Source organism: Syngnathus floridae, chromosome 12 (genome assembly GCF_059516105.1).
Source record: "Syngnathus floridae isolate MCC-2025c chromosome 12, RoL_Sflo_1.0, whole genome shotgun sequence".
Classification (NCBI taxonomy): domain Eukaryota; kingdom Metazoa; phylum Chordata; class Actinopteri; order Syngnathiformes; family Syngnathidae; genus Syngnathus; species Syngnathus floridae.
The window spans coordinates 14463189-14480282 of NC_142424.1; the positions used below are offsets into that span (position 1 = coordinate 14463189).

The following is a 17094-nucleotide window of genomic DNA, read 5'->3' on the forward strand; positions in this document are numbered from 1 at the left end:
TCTGGCTGGGGTCATCACAGACATTTTTAACACCTCGCTGGGCCAAGCCACAGTGCCGGCGTGCTTTAAGACTGCCTCCATCATTCCGGTGCCGAAGAAACCTCAAATCACCTCATTTAATGATTACCGGCCTGTTGCACTGACTCCGGTTATGATGAAGTGCTTCGAAAGGCTGCTTAAAGGTCACATCGTTTCCAGACTCCCCCTATTATTTGACCCGTTCCAGTTTGCCGACCGGCAAAACCGCTCCACTCAGGACGCCATCTCCTCCGTTCTTCACCTGAGCCTGGCTCACCTGGAGGAGAAGAACACCCATGTGCGGAGGCTGTTCCTGGACTTCAGCTCAGCGTTTGACACCATCATCCCACAGCATCTGGTAGGAAAATTGGAACACCTGGGCTTCAACACCCCCCTTCGCAACTGGCTGCTAGACTTCCTCAGCAACAGACCTCAGTCAGTCCGGGTCGGACAGAACACCTCTGATGTCATCACCCTCAGCACAGGCTCCCTTCAGGGCTGCGTCCTGAGCCCCCTGCTGTTCACCCTGATGACACACGACTGCGTCCTCAGGTTCACCACCAATCACATCGTGAAGTCAGCAGACGACACAACGGTGGTGGGGCTCATCAGAGACAACAACGACCTGGACTACAGAGAGGAGGTGGAGCAGCTGGTGGGCTGGTGCAGAGAAAACAGCCTGATCCTGAATGAGGAGAAGATGAAGGAGATCATCGTCGACTTCAGGAAAAAACAGCCTCACCACGCTCCACTGATCATCAACAGCTCAGCTGTGGAGGTGGTCAGCACCACCAAATTCCTGGGGGTCCACATCACAGAAGACCTCACCTGGACTATGAACACTACGGCACTGGTCAAGAGGGCACAGAAGCGCTTGTACTTACAGCGGAGGATGAGGAGAGCCCACCTGCCCCCACCCATCATGAGGACGTTCTACAGGAGCACCATAGAGAGCATTCTGACAAGCTGTCTCTCTGTGTGGTGTGGAGGCTGCACCGCCTCCGATTGGAAGAACGTGAGGAGAGTGGTGAGGACAGCAGAGAGGATCATAGGGGCTCCTCTTCCCTCCATTCAGGACATTTCATCTCAGCGCTGCATGTCCCGTGCCCGTAACATCATCAATGACCCATCACACCCCCACCATGGACTGTTCTCCCTGCTGCCCTCTGGGAAGAGGTTTGCAGCATCCGCTGCAGGTCCACCAGGTTCTGCAACAGCTTTTTCCCTGCTGTCATCAGACTGTTGAACACTAGAACTGTTGAGCTCTAAACTGAACTCTGCATCACACATTCACAGAACTGTACTTTATGACACTACGGACCTCTATCTTGCACTATCTCGCACTACCAACTTTACTGAACTTGTATAAACCCTTTAAATAGAAGTTTAATACATGGTTTAGCATTCCTCTGCACACTCTTGAATACTGTTTTGCCTACTTGCACTATTGCATAATTATCACTGCTGCACTTTATACTTATTTTTAATATATATATATATATATAGTATATGTATATATATATATTTTCATAGGATATGTTACTTCTATTCAACTGCAATATCACTACTTTGTTGTAAGACGTATGCAACGGAATTTCGTTTTGTATGCACCATGTGCAGACAAGATGACAATAAAGTTTGTCTAAGTCTAAGTCTAAGTCATGTCAGGTCAGCTGTCTGGAGAGAGAGAGAAGTCAGGACCTGCGGGCGGAGCACCACCGTGCCACCGCCGCCATGACGGAACTCAAAAGCAAACTCCATGAGGAGAAGCAGAAAGAGTTAGCCATTACCAGGGAGACATTACTGCGGCAGCATGAAATGGAGCTGATGAGAGTGATCAAAATCAAAGATGGAGAGATCCAGCGACTGAATGCCTTGGTCCTCAGCCTGAGGGACGGCTCCATGGACAAGGTGATCCGCTCTATCCGTGTCTGACTATCCGCACGCCACGTCGGGCTTCGATGCGGCCGCTACCGTATTGTGTAGCTTGTCCCCAGTAAGCGTCGCGGCGCTCCGTTGCGGTCTCAACGGCCCGGTGTGGCGCAATGTCTGCTCAGGTGAGGAGGGGGGGCGCTTTGCTGGCGGAGGTGGAGGAGACGCGGCGGTGTCGGGAGACCGAGCGGTGTCGCCTCCACCAGGAGCGCGGAAGAAGCCCTGGCAGCGGCCCAGCAGGCCTGGCAGTCCCGAGCGGCCGAGCTCCGATCGGCTCATCACCAGCATCGGGAGGAGCTGAGCCGAACCAAGAGAGACTGCGAGAGGGAGATCCGCCGACTGGTAGGACTGATCAGATGCGCGGTGCGTGGCTATGTTCCCAATTTCGTTGTATACCTGCAGTGCAATGACACCTAAGGCATTCTATTCTATTCTATTTCACAAGAAGAAAATGTCCGGTTGCTCGCTTCGCTTTTGTCACAGCAAAGGTGTTCCAGTCGATTCAAGAAAAAAAATTGGCCGGTTGCTCTCTTTGTTTTTGTCACAATTCTGGCAAATGAGTTTGCCCGCCTGCCTGAGCGCTCCCTGTTTGTACATCCAGACGGATGAGATCAAGCTGAAAGACAGAGCGGTTAGTGTTTTGGATGAAGCCCTGGGGCCGGCCACGTCCACCGCCTTCAGCTGCAGACTCAGGCTGCCGAGCAGCAGATCGCTGCCCTGAGGGATTCCCAAAGGGCGGGCCTAAACTACCCTGGAAGTGGGGTCAACGCCGCTACTAGCAATCCTCTTCATTGCGTAAGCCACCTCATCACACACTTGCAGTACGCATGACTTAGTTCGTTGCTGGAGGAAGGTAGCACAAAAACAGTTTTGAACTTTGAACGAGTGCTTGTGTGTGTGTGTTGCGGGGCGTTTTCAGTCTCAGGAGGATCGGGACACGCGACGGTTTCATCTGAAAATCGCTGAGCTCAGCGCAGTCATCAGGAACCTGGAGGATCGAAACGCCCTGCTTTCTGAAGAGCGCAATGAACTGGTAATTTATTGACGGCACGCTTGAAGGTTTGCGCTACGTTTGATGCGCGCCATCCAGCGAGGCACCCATTGCGCTTGCTTATTAGTTGAGCGGCGCGTCGAGTCGGTTGCCTGGTAGATGTCTTTTATTGGGAGCCAAAGCCACGATTCCGTTCAAACCGATGCAAAAGGAATGGATACGTTCTGGCCCGCGTGTTGTGCGTCTTTCACATCCCGCACTTCATGCTTGCAGCTAAAGCGACTGAGAGAAACAGAAAGCCAGTTTCTGCCACTCCTGTACAAAAACAAACGCCTGAGCAGGAAGAATGAAGAACTCTCGCTGGTGCTGTGTCGCCTTGAAAACAAAGTGCGCTTTGTCACCCAGGAGAACGAGGAGATGGCAAGCTTGGTAAGTCGACGCGGACAACGGCGGCGTGCCAACAGAGTCCACTGCATTTGTGTTCCACAGAGAAGGCCTAGTTCGCTCAATGACCTGGACCGCGGTTGCGGCCAGCAGGACGGTGAAATGGAGTTCCTTCAAGTTGTGGAGCAGCGGCACATCATCGACGACTTGTCCAAGGTCTTCAGGCAGGCGACTCGGTGCACGTACGGCAGCGCCACGCTCGCTCGCTGTCGCCAGGAAACCTTTTCCGTCCAAAGCTTGGCCGGCGGCCGCCATCCAAAAAATTGGCCCCTTAAATTCCGACCTTTCAAGCAGGAGCATTGTGCGCACGCGTTTGAACACGCTTTAGACTTGTTTTGCCGTTTTCAGCAGCTCAAAGCTCCCGTTTTGTCAGCGCCTTTGCCACTCGCTGTGCGCTGAAAACGACGGACTTGCCCGGCTGCTCAGCCCGTCAACCATGAGCCGCGAGCGCGACATCATTGTCCGTAGGCAGCTAGTGGCAAAATGCACCCTGTTAGAGTTGCGCTCGCTCCAACTTATTTTGCAAGAACCACACGGGAGACAAGTAAGTTCTTTTGGACACCTGCAGGTGGAGAGTCCATCCGTTGTACGAATGAAGTCTGACTCTCGGCTCCTGCACGAGCATTTTAATTAAGAGAAACAGGGTGGGTGTAAGAGTGGATTGAATAGAGGAAGCCCTTGACCTCTAGTCAAAACATAGCAAGGGGTGTTTTACGACTTTGTGTAGGAAGGGATAAGCGATAGGGATAAATAAGGGATAAATAATATTATTTATTACAGGTTGCAGTCAAAGTCAAAGCAACATAATGATACGATAAAGATAATCTGGAAAACCCTGACACACCCTGTAGTTGTCACTTTTGGAAAAGACGAGCGTCCCTCCAATCATCGCCGGTGACGTGTTTTTCAGGCTCTGGAGACAGGAGCTCATGTCAGAAATGTCATTGTGAGTCGCGTTTGTTTCTGCGCCGGAGCCGTTCGTTCCCTTTGCATCCAAAGAATCTCAAAGGCGGATTATTTGTGTCGACAGGAGAGAGATTTGCTGCTACGATACCGACGTCGAGAATCTCTGAGGAGGAACAAAGCGTGAGGTCCTGCAAGGTGAGTCTGTTTGTTTGCGGCTGCTTGGTGTTGCGCAAGATGAAATGGCCTTTTTCTCGCTATCGTTCCTCTCGTCGATTCATCGTGAGGTGTCGCTTCAGTTTGTTCAGAGAGATGTTTGCTTCCGCGCCCGCAGGTCATCGAAACATTTTACGGCTACGACGAAGACGTGTTGGTGGACTCGGACGGATCGTCCTTGTCTTTTCACACCGACAGAACCCCCGACACGGAACCCGAAGAGGTAGCCCGCCATTTCTGCCAGCGTATTGGCACCAAACATTCCTCTTCAGCCTGGAATCGGACTCGTCTTTGCGTCGCGGGTGCTTTGTCGCCGGTCTGACTGATTCTGGTACTAGTGCTGTGTTGCATTGGTGTGTGCATGAAGAGGCGGAGCTTCGCTACCGCCAGCTGACGCAAGAATATCAAGCGCTGCAACGAGCCTACGCTCTGCTAGCCCAGACCAGCGAAGGGGACTACGACGCCGAGAAGGAGATCAAGGTGGCGCCCCTTCCCGCAACCCCCGGCCGGGTCGCAGCCTCCCCGTTCTCACCCAGCCTCGGGTGTTCTCTGGTCTGAAAGGAGGAGGAGGAGCCTCCCTCCTCCTCCTTTCAGACCAGAGAAAAGCTGATGGTAGAAATGGGTCACTATCAAAGCAGAGTAGCAGATCTGGAGTCAGCGCTGAAGCAACAAGGACAGGTAAGCTCATCAATGAGCACACCTTTTTCTCAGACAAAATAGCTACATTCTTCAGTCACTCATTCGTCTGGCATTACTGGACCAACCCCCCCCGAATGTGGCTGGGAAAATGCGGAGAAAAGCAAATGTCATTTTCCAGTCAACCAAAGAATTTGTGGATGAAAATGACACAACATTCCAAAGCTGTCCACGCGTTTGTCTCTTCTAGAATGTCAAGTGGGTGGAGGAGAAGCAGCTGCTGCGTCAGAGCAATCAGCAGTTGGCCGAAAAGGTGACGGAAAGAAAGGCGCTGGGCGGAGTCGCTTGGCGTCACACCCGTCAGGAAGCCCCGCAGATGAGGTCTGACTGTCTTTTCAGGTCAGGCGGATGGAGGCGGAAGAAGCGCGTCTGAAAGAGCACATCCAGGATATCCGAGACCAAAACGAACTGCTTGAGTTCCGCATCCTGGAGCTGGAGGTGGGAAGACTCGCACAAGCGTGTTGAGGCCAGAGATGTGACGGACGGACGGACGGACGGACGGATGCATGCCTCTGCCTTTCAGGAGAGGGAGTGGCGCTCCCCCGTCTTGAAGTTTCTGCAAGTCCGTTTCCCAGACGGCCTCAGCCCTTTGCAGATCTACTGCGAGGCCGAGGGCGTGAGCGTACGTAAGGCGTCCCTCGCAACCCTAACCTTAACCCGAGGTCCCAGAACACCTTACATTGCTCCTTGCGCCTTTCCCCCGGACATCGTCATCAGTGATCTGATGAAGAAGCTGGACATCCTGGGCTATAACGCCGTAAGTGTATGTCGAACTCCTTATGTTCGCACTCCACGAGACTCGGCGGCTCAAATGTGACTTTTGGAAGGCTTTGCGCTGAAAGAAGCTTGTTGACGCTGTGCCTTTGGGCTCTTCTATGTTCTGCAAGCAGAAGGGCTACCTGGATGAAGAGTTGGACTTCAGGAAGTGTTCCATGGACCAGGCTCATAAGGTAAGCCTCCCTCAAATCTCCCGCCGGACCACTGATGGACGAGGATTGCGGCCCAGAGGATCCTGGAGCTGGAGGCCATGTTGTACGAGGCGCTACCGCAGCGGGACTGCCCCGCCACGGACGGCGAAAAAGCCAGCCACGCTGGCGTGAATGACGTGCTGACGGCGGATCAGAGAGAAGAGCTTAGGAGCGCCGTGGACCAATGGAAGCGAGCCCTGATGTGCGAGTTGAGGGAGCGCGACGCTTGCATCCTCCAAGAGAGAATGGATCTGCTGCACAGCGCGCAACAGGTAAGGGCCCAAAGCCAGCCCGGCACTTACTTGCACGCTTACTGGCTTTTGAATGCCACTTTCCATTTGTCCGTCCTAGAGGAACAAAGAGCTGAAAGAATTCATCGAAGCTCAGAAGAGACAAATCAAACAATTGGAGGAGAAGTTTCTGTTTCTCTTTCTATTCTTCTCCTTGGCCTTCATTCTGTGGCCCTAACACCAGCTGGTGAGTGAGCTCCAGCGGCACCGCACTCGACACCTCCGATACACTGCCAGCCGGTCGCAGACGCTCCGATGCCAACGTATACCCCCCGCCACGGTGACAGAGGCACCGCGTCACACCGGCGCTCATCCAATCAGAAGGCAGGAAAAGCAAATTCACATGCAGGGCACTTTTGAACCAGAAAAGAGCGCCACAAAAAACGGTTGTTGCCCCAAACGCGCACTAAAAAGGGTCAGAATATCAAGAGTCCCACTGGCCAGCCGGGGCCACCCGTCCAGCTGTTTCTTCAGGGGGGAAAAAAATTGGAGTCACCGGTGAGTACATTTTGCATTTAGCTCTGCTTTTCTGCTTCTGTCTTCAAGTGTGTGGCATCCTGCGATCAAAGATTCAGCCAACCCCAAAGCGGTTGACCTCAACGTCCCACCACCATGCCTACCAGAGCAGGTGACATGATGCTTTGGACATCCTTCCGTCTCAGATGCCCAAAAGTACTCTTTGCCACATCTGCGGCAATACGGTGTCTTTTCAAAGGTGCAAATAAATCCAGCGTGGGCGGAACACGCACGTCTTCGGTTTTTCCCGCTTTGTTTGTGTGACAGCTGTTGTGAAAATTTTATACAAATAAAGTTGTATAGTACAGGTTTGGCCAAGCCGCAACTCCCGAACCGCATGCGGCTCTTTTATGTTCATATCAACATTTGTGTGTGTGTGTGTGTGTGTGTGTGTGTGGGGGGGGGGGTTGTGCGTGTTGGCTTCACTTGAGTTCAATTTGGTATTTTGGTCAAAAGCGCATGTGGTGAAATTCCACAAAGTAGGATGGGCAAACACATTTCTTTAAACTATGAGTGTCAATTGGGCTCTCGAAATGGCAGGGAAAAGATGCACAGCAAAACGAAAATACGTAGATGAACGCAGGACGTTTTAATCAGAGTGGGAAAGTTTCTATTTTTTGTTGAACGTGATGGCAAACCATTCTGCCTGATATGTCAGACCTCAGCGCATTTCAAAGATTCAAATCTTCAGCGCCATGCACTTCAGCTCACTCCATGCTAACATTGATCAGGCGTCGAACCCGCAACATCATGCTTAAGAGGTGGCCATGCTAACCAGTGCGCCATTATGTCAACGCATAATAACTAAGTCTACTGATCAAAACAGCGGTTACTATATGACGTCGCTACGTCGTGGTCACGTGACGCAGACAAGACGTCAATGGACGTGGGCAGAGTTAACTTGTTTAAAAGGGAGTGGGCAGAAGAAATATTTAATTTATTTAAATCTATTTTGAGTGCACACCATTATGCCAATGCATAACAACTGTAAATCTACTAAACAAAACAGCGGTTGCTATATGACATCTGCCACGTCGTGGTCACGTGACATACGTGACGTCGATGGGCGTAACTTTCGCCGGAATTCAAATCCGCGGGGAGAGTTAACTTGTTTAAAAGAGAGTGGGCAGAAGAACTATTTAATTTATTTAAATCTATTTGGTGTGTGCGCCATTATGTCAATGCATAACAACTGTAAGTCTACTAAACAAAACAGCGGTTGCTATAGGACGTCTGCCACGTCGTGGTCACGTGACGCGGACGTGACGTCGACGCCTACTTTACATCCCACCGATCACAGGACCCCTCGGCTGCATAACCGTGCCCCCTTCCCAACCAATCGGATTTGCTATACGCGAAAACGACGCCAATGGAAAGAGCTTCCGCCCAAATTTAAATCCGTGGGCGTGGCTCGCAGCAGGAAGTAGGAAAATGGCGGCGATGTTGACAAAGACACAGCGGATGGTAACATACGACTAACAAGAGAAATATTTTTATTTTCTGCTTGCAACTGGACCGTCCAGAGCGTACACGGTAAGTACAACTCATCGTTTTTAAAAAGAAGTACTTTTGTTGCCCTGAAAAGCGAGTGAGCGTGGCGTTTGTGGGGGACGTCGAATTTCGACGATTCTTTCTGGTCAACGGTTGTAAATGATTGTGTTGATTAAAAAAGAAAACTTGATGTAACTCTACTTTTAACTGCCGTTTCAGATAGATTTGGAATTGCATCACATCCAATTTTGCCTAGAGCGTACACGGTAAGTAACACTCGTTGTGTTTAAGGAGATTTACGTTTGTAATAGCAGAAGTGTAGCCGCGTTGCGTTGTACGTGTGAATGTTGGTCCAGGCGAAATGTTAATGTTTAATTTCATTCCTTTAGGTTCCACGGTGTTTGTTGGCTGCAAGTTTTCCACTGCAAGAAGAGGCTCATATCATTGACCAGGAGCGAGCTACAATGGTGAGTAGCCATAACATTTATGTTAAACACTTCCTATTTCATGTCTAACAGTACTTGATTTAACAAATAACCATAAATAAATACAGTGTGGGCACTGAAGTTAACATATGTGATTATACTGCCTAATCTGTCACCGAGTAGATTGTTGCAAAGTAATATAAGATCCAAAGTTGTAATTCAGAATAGTTTTCAAAAGAAGGCCATTAGAATTATATACAAGTCTGATTACCCTGAACAAGCTATTAATTAAATCACAAATTCTTCAATTCAAAGATTTGGTAGATTATCAGACAAATAATGTCTAACAGTAATTGATTTAACACATCACGATAAGTAGATTGAGTGTGGGCACTCTCAAGTTAACATATATGATTATACTGCCTAATCTGTTACAGAGTATGTTGTTGCCAAGTAATGTAGAATAGATCCAAAGTAGTAATCCAGAATAGTTTTGAAGAGGCCATTAGAATAATAAACAAATCTGATTACCTTGAACATAATAACAAGCTAAGTGTTTAATATGTCCTATGAAGTCAAAATTGGGCACCATCATGTGGTGAAATTTGGAATTGCATCACATCCAATTTTGCCTGGGAACAAACAGATTAAATAAATCTTAGTTTTGAATAAGCCACTCCTTCTCAAACAAGTAAACTCTGCCCATTTCGCGCAGTAGATGTTCTGTTAATATCTAGTATTTATACAAAGTCATAATTTAAATTGCTTTCAACCTTCATTCATCGGTTCAACCAACATTACTCGCTCTTATTACCAACTTGTATTGATTTAACTAAGCGTTTAATACTTCCTATCAGGTCTCAAGGCAAGATTTGGCAAAATACAGTTTCAGCAAATCCAATTTTGCCAGGGAACAAAAATAGATTAAATAAACTAAATAAGTCTTCTTCCCATTAAATAAATTAGAAAAGTCTGTCTTGTAACCAGTCCTCTTCAAACAAGTAAAGTCTGCCCATTTTGTGCCGTAGATTTTGTGTCTATGCCTAGTATTTAAACAAAATCATAATTTAAACGACTTCTTTCCTTCATTCACTTTGGAAATTTGGAATTGCAGCAAATCGAATTTTGCCAGGGAACAAAAATAGATCAATTAAACTAAATAAGTCTTCTTCCCATTAAATAAATTAAAAAAGTCTGTCTTGTAACCAGTCCTTTTCAAACAAGTAAAGTCTGCCCATTTTGTGCCGTCGATTTTGTGTTAATGCCTAGTATTTATACAAAATCATAATTTAAAGGACTTCATTCCTTCATTCACTTTGGAAATTTGGAATTGCAGCACATCAAATTTTGCCTGGGAAGAAAAGTAGATTAAATAAATTTAATAAGTCTTACTACTTCCCATTAAATAAATTAAATACGTCTTACTTGTTCCCACTCCTTTTCAAAACAGTAGTTTAAAACGAGGGCCCTTCACTCAATCTTTAACCTCAACCCCGCACGTTGTGTTGTATCTGTGAATGTTGGTTGTGGCCAAATGATAGTTTTCTTTCATTCGTTTAGGTTCCAAGAAAACTTGATGTAACTCTACTTTTAACTGCCGTTTCAGATAAGCGGGTATTACGTCGCAGTCATGTGCCGCGGATATGACGTAATTGCCCGAACCTCCGCCAAAATTCAAATCTGTTGGCGCGATGGCCGTGAGCCACTGAGCAGCGACGATTATCAACGGAAATATCTTTATTTTCTGCTTGCAACTGGACCGTCTAGAGCGTACACGGTAAGTAACACTCATTGTGTTTAAGGAGATTTACGTTTGTAATAGCAGAAGTGTAGCCGCGTTGCGTTGTACGTGTGAATGTTGGTCCAGGCGAAATGTTAATGTTTAATTTCATTCCTTTAGGTTCCACGGTGTTTGTTGGCTGCAAGTTTTCCACTGCAAGAAGAGGCTCATATCATTGACCAGGAGCGAGCTACAATGGTGAGTAGCCATAACATTTATGTTAAACACTTCCTATTTCATGTCTAACAGTACTTGATTTAACAAATAACCATAAATAAATACAGTGTGGGCACTGAAGTTAACATATGTGATTATACTGCCTAATCTGTCACCGAGTAGATTGTTGCAAAGTAATATAAGATCCAAAGTTGTAATTCAGAATAGTTTTCAAAAGAAGGCCATTAGAATTATATACAAGTCTGATTACCCTGAACAAGCTATTAATTAAATCACAAATTCTTCAATTCAAAGATTTGGTAGATTATCAGACAAATAATGTCTAACAGTAATTGATTTAACACATCACGATAAGTAGATTGAGTGTGGGCACTCTCAAGTTAACATATATGATTATACTGCCTAATCTGTTACAGAGTATGTTGTTGCCAAGTAATGTAGAATAGATCCAAAGTAGTAATCCAGAATAGTTTTGAAGAGGCCATTAGAATAATAAACAAATCTGATTACCTTGAACATAATAACAAGCTAAGTGTTTAATATGTCCTATGAAGTCAAAATTGGGCACCATCATGTGGTGAAATTTGGAATTGCATCACATCCAATTTTGCCTGGGAACAAACAGATTAAATAAATCTTAGTTTTGAATAAGCCACTCCTTCTCAAACAAGTAAACTCTGCCCATTTCGCGCAGTAGATGTTCTGTTAATATCTAGTATTTATACAAAGTCATAATTTAAATTGCTTTCAACCTTCATTCATCGGTTCAACCAACATTACTCGCTCTTATTACCAACTTGTATTGATTTAACTAAGCGTTTAATACTTCCTATCAGGTCTCAAGGCAAGATTTGGCAAAATACAGTTTCAGCAAATCCAATTTTGCCAGGGAACAAAAATAGATTAAATAAACTAAATAAGTCTTCTTCCCATTAAATAAATTAGAAAAGTCTGTCTTGTAACCAGTCCTCTTCAAACAAGTAAAGTCTGCCCATTTTGTGCCGTAGATTTTGTGTCTATGCCTAGTATTTAAACAAAATCATAATTTAAACGACTTCTTTCCTTCATTCACTTTGGAAATTTGGAATTGCAGCAAATCGAATTTTGCCAGGGAACAAAAATAGATCAATTAAACTAAATAAGTCTTCTTCCCATTAAATAAATTAAAAAAGTCTGTCTTGTAACCAGTCCTTTTCAAACAAGTAAAGTCTGCCCATTTTGTGCCGTCGATTTTGTGTTAATGCCTAGTATTTATACAAAATCATAATTTAAAGGACTTCATTCCTTCATTCACTTTGGAAATTTGGAATTGCAGCACATCAAATTTTGCCTGGGAAGAAAAGTAGATTAAATAAATTTAATAAGTCTTACTACTTCCCATTAAATAAATTAAATACGTCTTACTTGTTCCCACTCCTTTTCAAAACAGTAGTTTAAAACGAGGGCCCTTCACTCAATCTTTAACCTCAACCCCGCACGTTGTGTTGTATCTGTGAATGTTGGTTGTGGCCAAATGATAGTTTTCTTTCATTCGTTTAGGTTCCAAGAAAACTTGATGTAACTCTACTTTTAACTGCCGTTTCAGATAAGCGGGTATTACGTCGCAGTCATGTGCCGCGGATATGACGTAATTGCCCGAACCTCCGCCAAAATTCAAATCTGTTGGCGCGATGGCCGTGAGCCACTGAGCAGCGACGATTATCAACGGAAATATCTTTATTTTCTGCTTGCAACTGGACCGTCTAGAGCGTACACGGTAAGTAACACTCATTGTGTTTAAGGAGATTTACGTTTGTAATAGCAGAAGTGTAGCCGCGTTGCGTTGTACGTGTGAAAATTGGTCGAGGCGAAATGTTAATGTTTAATTTCATTCCTTTAGGTTCCACGGTGTTTGTTGGCTGCAAGTTTTCCACTGCAAGAAGAGGCTCGTATCATTGACCAGGAGCGAGCTACAATGGTGAGTAGCCATAACATTTATGTTAAACACTTCCTATTTCATGTCTAACAGTACTTGATTTAACAAATAACCATAAATAAATACAGTGTGGGCACTGAAGTTAACATATGTGATTATACTGCCTAATCTGTCACCGAGTAGATTGTTGCAAAGTAATATAAGATCCAAAGTTGTAATTCAGAATAGTTTTCAAAAGAAGGCCATTAGAATTATATACAAGTCTGATTACCCTGAACAAGCTATTAATTAAATCACAAATTCTTCAATTCAAAGATTTGGTAGATTATCAGACAAATAATGTCTAACAGTAATTGATTTAACACATCACGATAAGTAGATTGAGTGTGGGCACTCTCAAGTTAACATATATGATTATACTGCCTAATCTGTTACAGAGTATGTTGTTGCCAAGTAATGTAGAATAGATCCAAAGTAGTAATCCAGAATAGTTTTGAAGAGGCCATTAGAATAATAAACAAATCTGATTACCTTGAACATAATAACAAGCTAAGTGTTTAATATGTCCTATGAAGTCAAAATTGGGCACCATCATGTGGTGAAATTTGGAATTGCATCACATCCAATTTTGCCTGGGAACAAACAGATTAAATAAATCTTAGTTTTGAATAAGCCACTCCTTCTCAAACAAGTAAACTCTGCCCATTTCGCGCAGTAGATGTTCTGTTAATATCTAGTATTTATACAAAGTCATAATTTAAATTGCTTTCAACCTTCATTCATCGGTTCAACTAACATTACTCGCTCTTATTACCAACTTGTATTGATTTAACTAAGCGTTTAATACTTCCTATCAGGTCTCAAGGCAAGATTTGGCAAAATACAGTTTCAGCAAATCCAATTTTGCCAGGGAACAAAAATAGATTAAATAAACTAAATAAGTCTTCTTCCCATTAAATAAATCAGAAAAGTCTGTCTTGTAACCAGTCCTCTTCAAACAAGTAAAGTCTGCCCATTTTGTGCCGTAGATTTTGTGTCTATGCCTAGTATTTAAACAAAATCATAATTTAAACGACTTCTTTCCTTCATTCACTTTGGAAATTTGGAATTGCAGCAAATCGAATTTTGCCAGGGAACAAAAATAGATCAATTAAACTAAATAAGTTTTCTTCCCATTAAATAAATTAAAAAAGTCTGTCTTGTAACCAGTCCTTTTCAAACAAGTAAAGTCTGCCCATTTTGTGCCGTCGATTTTGTGTTAATGCCTAGTATTTATACAAAATCATAATTTAAAGGACTTCATTCCTTCATTCACTTTGGAAATTTGGAATTGCAGCACATCAAATTTTGCCTGGGAAGAAAAGTAGATTAAATAAATTTAATAAGTCTTACTACTTCCCATTAAATAAATTAAATACGTCTTACTTGTTCCCACTCCTTTTCAAAACAGTAGTTTAAAACGAGGGCCCTTCACTCAATCTTTAACCTCAACCCCGCACGTTGTGTTGTATCTGTGAATGTTGGTTGTGGCCAAATGATAGTTTTCTTTCATTCGTTTAGGTTCCAAGAAAACTTGATGTAACTCTACTTTTAACTGCCGTTTCAGATAAGCGGGTATTACGTCGCAGTCATGTGCCGCGGATATGACGTAATTGCCCGAACCTCCGCCAAAATTCAAATCTGTTGGCGCGATGGCCGTGAGCCACTGAGCAGCGACGATTATCAACGGAAATATCTTTATTTTCTGCTTGCAACTGGACCGTCTAGAGCGTACACGGTAAGTAACACTCATTGTGTTTAAGGAGATTTACGTTTGTAATAGCAGAAGTGTAGCCGCGTTGCGTTGTACGTGTGAAAATTGGTCGAGGCGAAATGTTAATGTTTAATTTCATTCCTTTAGGTTCCACGGTGTTTGTTGGCTGCAAGTTTTCCACTGCAAGAAGAGGCTCGTATCATTGACCAGGAGCGAGCTACAATGGTGAGTAGCCATAACATTTATGTTAAACACTTCCTATTTCATGTCTAACAGTACTTGATTTAACAAATAACCATAAATAAATACAGTGTGGGCACTGAAGTTAACATATGTGATTATACTGCCTAATCTGTCACCGAGTAGATTGTTGCAAAGTAATATAAGATCCAAAGTTGTAATTCAGAATAGTTTTCAAAAGAAGGCCATTAGAATTATATACAAGTCTGATTACCCTGAACAAGCTATTAATTAAATCACAAATTCTTCAATTCAAAGATTTGGTAGATTATCAGACAAATAATGTCTAACAGTAATTGATTTAACACATCACGATAAGTAGATTGAGTGTGGGCACTCTCAAGTTAACATATATGATTATACTGCCTAATCTGTTACAGAGTATGTTGTTGCCAAGTAATGTAGAATAGATCCAAAGTAGTAATCCAGAATAGTTTTGAAGAGGCCATTAGAATAATAAACAAATCTGATTACCTTGAACATAATAACAAGCTAAGTGTTTAATATGTCCTATGAAGTCAAAATTGGGCACCATCATGTGGTGAAATTTGGAATTGCATCACATCCAATTTTGCCTGGGAACAAACAGATTAAATAAATCTTAGTTTTGAATAAGCCACTCCTTCTCAAACAAGTAAACTCTGCCCATTTCGCGCAGTAGATGTTCTGTTAATATCTAGTATTTATACAAAGTCATAATTTAAATTGCTTTCAACCTTCATTCATCGGTTCAACCAACATTACTCGCTCTTATTACCAACTTGTATTGATTTAACTAAGCGTTTAATACTTCCTATCAGGTCTCAAGGCAAGATTTGGCAAAATACAGTTTCAGCAAATCTCAATTTTGCCAGGGAACAAAAATAGATTAAATAAACTAAATAAGTCTTCTTCCCATTAAATAAATCAGAAAAGTCTGTCTTGTAACCAGTCCTCTTCAAACAAGTAAAGTCTGCCCATTTTGTGCCGAAGATTTTGTGTCTATGCCTAGTATTTAAACAAAATCATAATTTAAACGACTTCTTTCCTTCATTCACTTTGGAAATTTGGAATTGCAGCAAATCGAATTTTGCCAGGGAACAAAAATAGATCAATTAAACTAAATAAGTCTTCTTCCCATTAAATAAATTAAAAAAGTCTGTCTTGTAACCAGTCCTTTTCAAACAAGTAAAGTCTGCCCATTTTGTGCCGTCGATTTTGTGTTAATGCCTAGTATTTATACAAAATCATAATTTAAAGGACTTCATTCCTTCATTCACTTTGGAAATTTGGAATTGCAGCACATCAAATTTTGCCTGGGAAGAAAAGTAGATTAAATAAATTTAATAAGTCTTACTACTTCCCATTAAATAAATTAAATACGTCTTACTTGTTCCCACTCCTTTTCAAAAAAGTAGTTTAAAACGAGGTCCCTTCACTCAACCTTTAACCCTATTTATTCACCTTCTAGGCTAAGTGTTAAAGGCTAAGTGTTAAAGGCTAAGTGTTAAAGGCTAAGTGTTAAAGGCTAAGTGTTAGAGGCTAAGTGCCAGAGGCTAGGCGCCAGAGGCGAGTTTTTGTGGGCTGAAGTTTTAGTGGGGTTAGTGTGAATACAATCCAAAAGAATACAACAGAATACAATACAATAGAATATAATACAAAGATTAAATTCAATAGCTCTTACTACTTCCCATTAAATAAATTAAATACGTCTTACTTGTTCCCAATCCTTTTCAAAAAAGTAGTTTAAAACGAGGGCCCTTCACTCAACCTTTAACCTCAACCCCGCACGTCACATTGTGTTGTATCTGTGAATGTTGGTTGTGGCCAAATGATAGTTTTCTTTCATTCGTTTAGGTTCCACGGTGTTTGTTGGCTATGTTTTCCACTGTCAGAAGGATGAAAATACAAAGTACAACGCTTGGACGTGGGCGAAGACGTCACCGGTGAGTCCTTCCTTCCTATTTATTTACCTTCTAGATGCTAGAGGCTAAGTGTTAGAGGCTAAGTGTTAGAGGCTAAGTGTTAAAGGCAACACAATACGAACAACACAACACAATACGAACAACTCAACACAATATGAACAACACAATATGAACAACACAACACAATACGAACAACACAACACATTACGAACAACACAACACAATACGAACAACACAACGATACTGCACTGAACAACACGATACCGCACTGAGAAACACGATACCGCACTGAACAACACGATGCCGCACTGAACAACACCATGCCGCACTGAACACCATGCCACACTGAACAACACCATCCCGCACTGAACAACACCATGCCGCACTAAATAACACCATGCCGCACTGAACAACACCATGCCTCACTGAACGACA

At 43.6% G+C, this 17094-nt stretch overlaps 1 protein-coding gene across 1 annotated transcript; it reads left to right on the forward strand.

Annotated features, from left to right (window-relative positions):
• Window positions 1–5255: 5255 nt before the first annotated feature.
• Window positions 5256–7171, forward strand: LOC148390160 (janus kinase and microtubule-interacting protein 3-like). The gene is made up of 6 exons (XM_088392555.1): window positions 5256–5453; window positions 5540–5638; window positions 5724–5957; window positions 6091–6150; window positions 6207–6440; window positions 6520–7171. The coding sequence occupies exons 2-6, from the start codon at window positions 5549–5551 to the stop codon at window positions 6634–6636; spliced, it is 735 nt and encodes a 244-aa protein (XP_088248681.1). The 5' UTR covers window positions 5256–5453; window positions 5540–5548; the 3' UTR covers window positions 6637–7171.
• Window positions 7172–17094: the final 9923 nt, after the last annotated feature.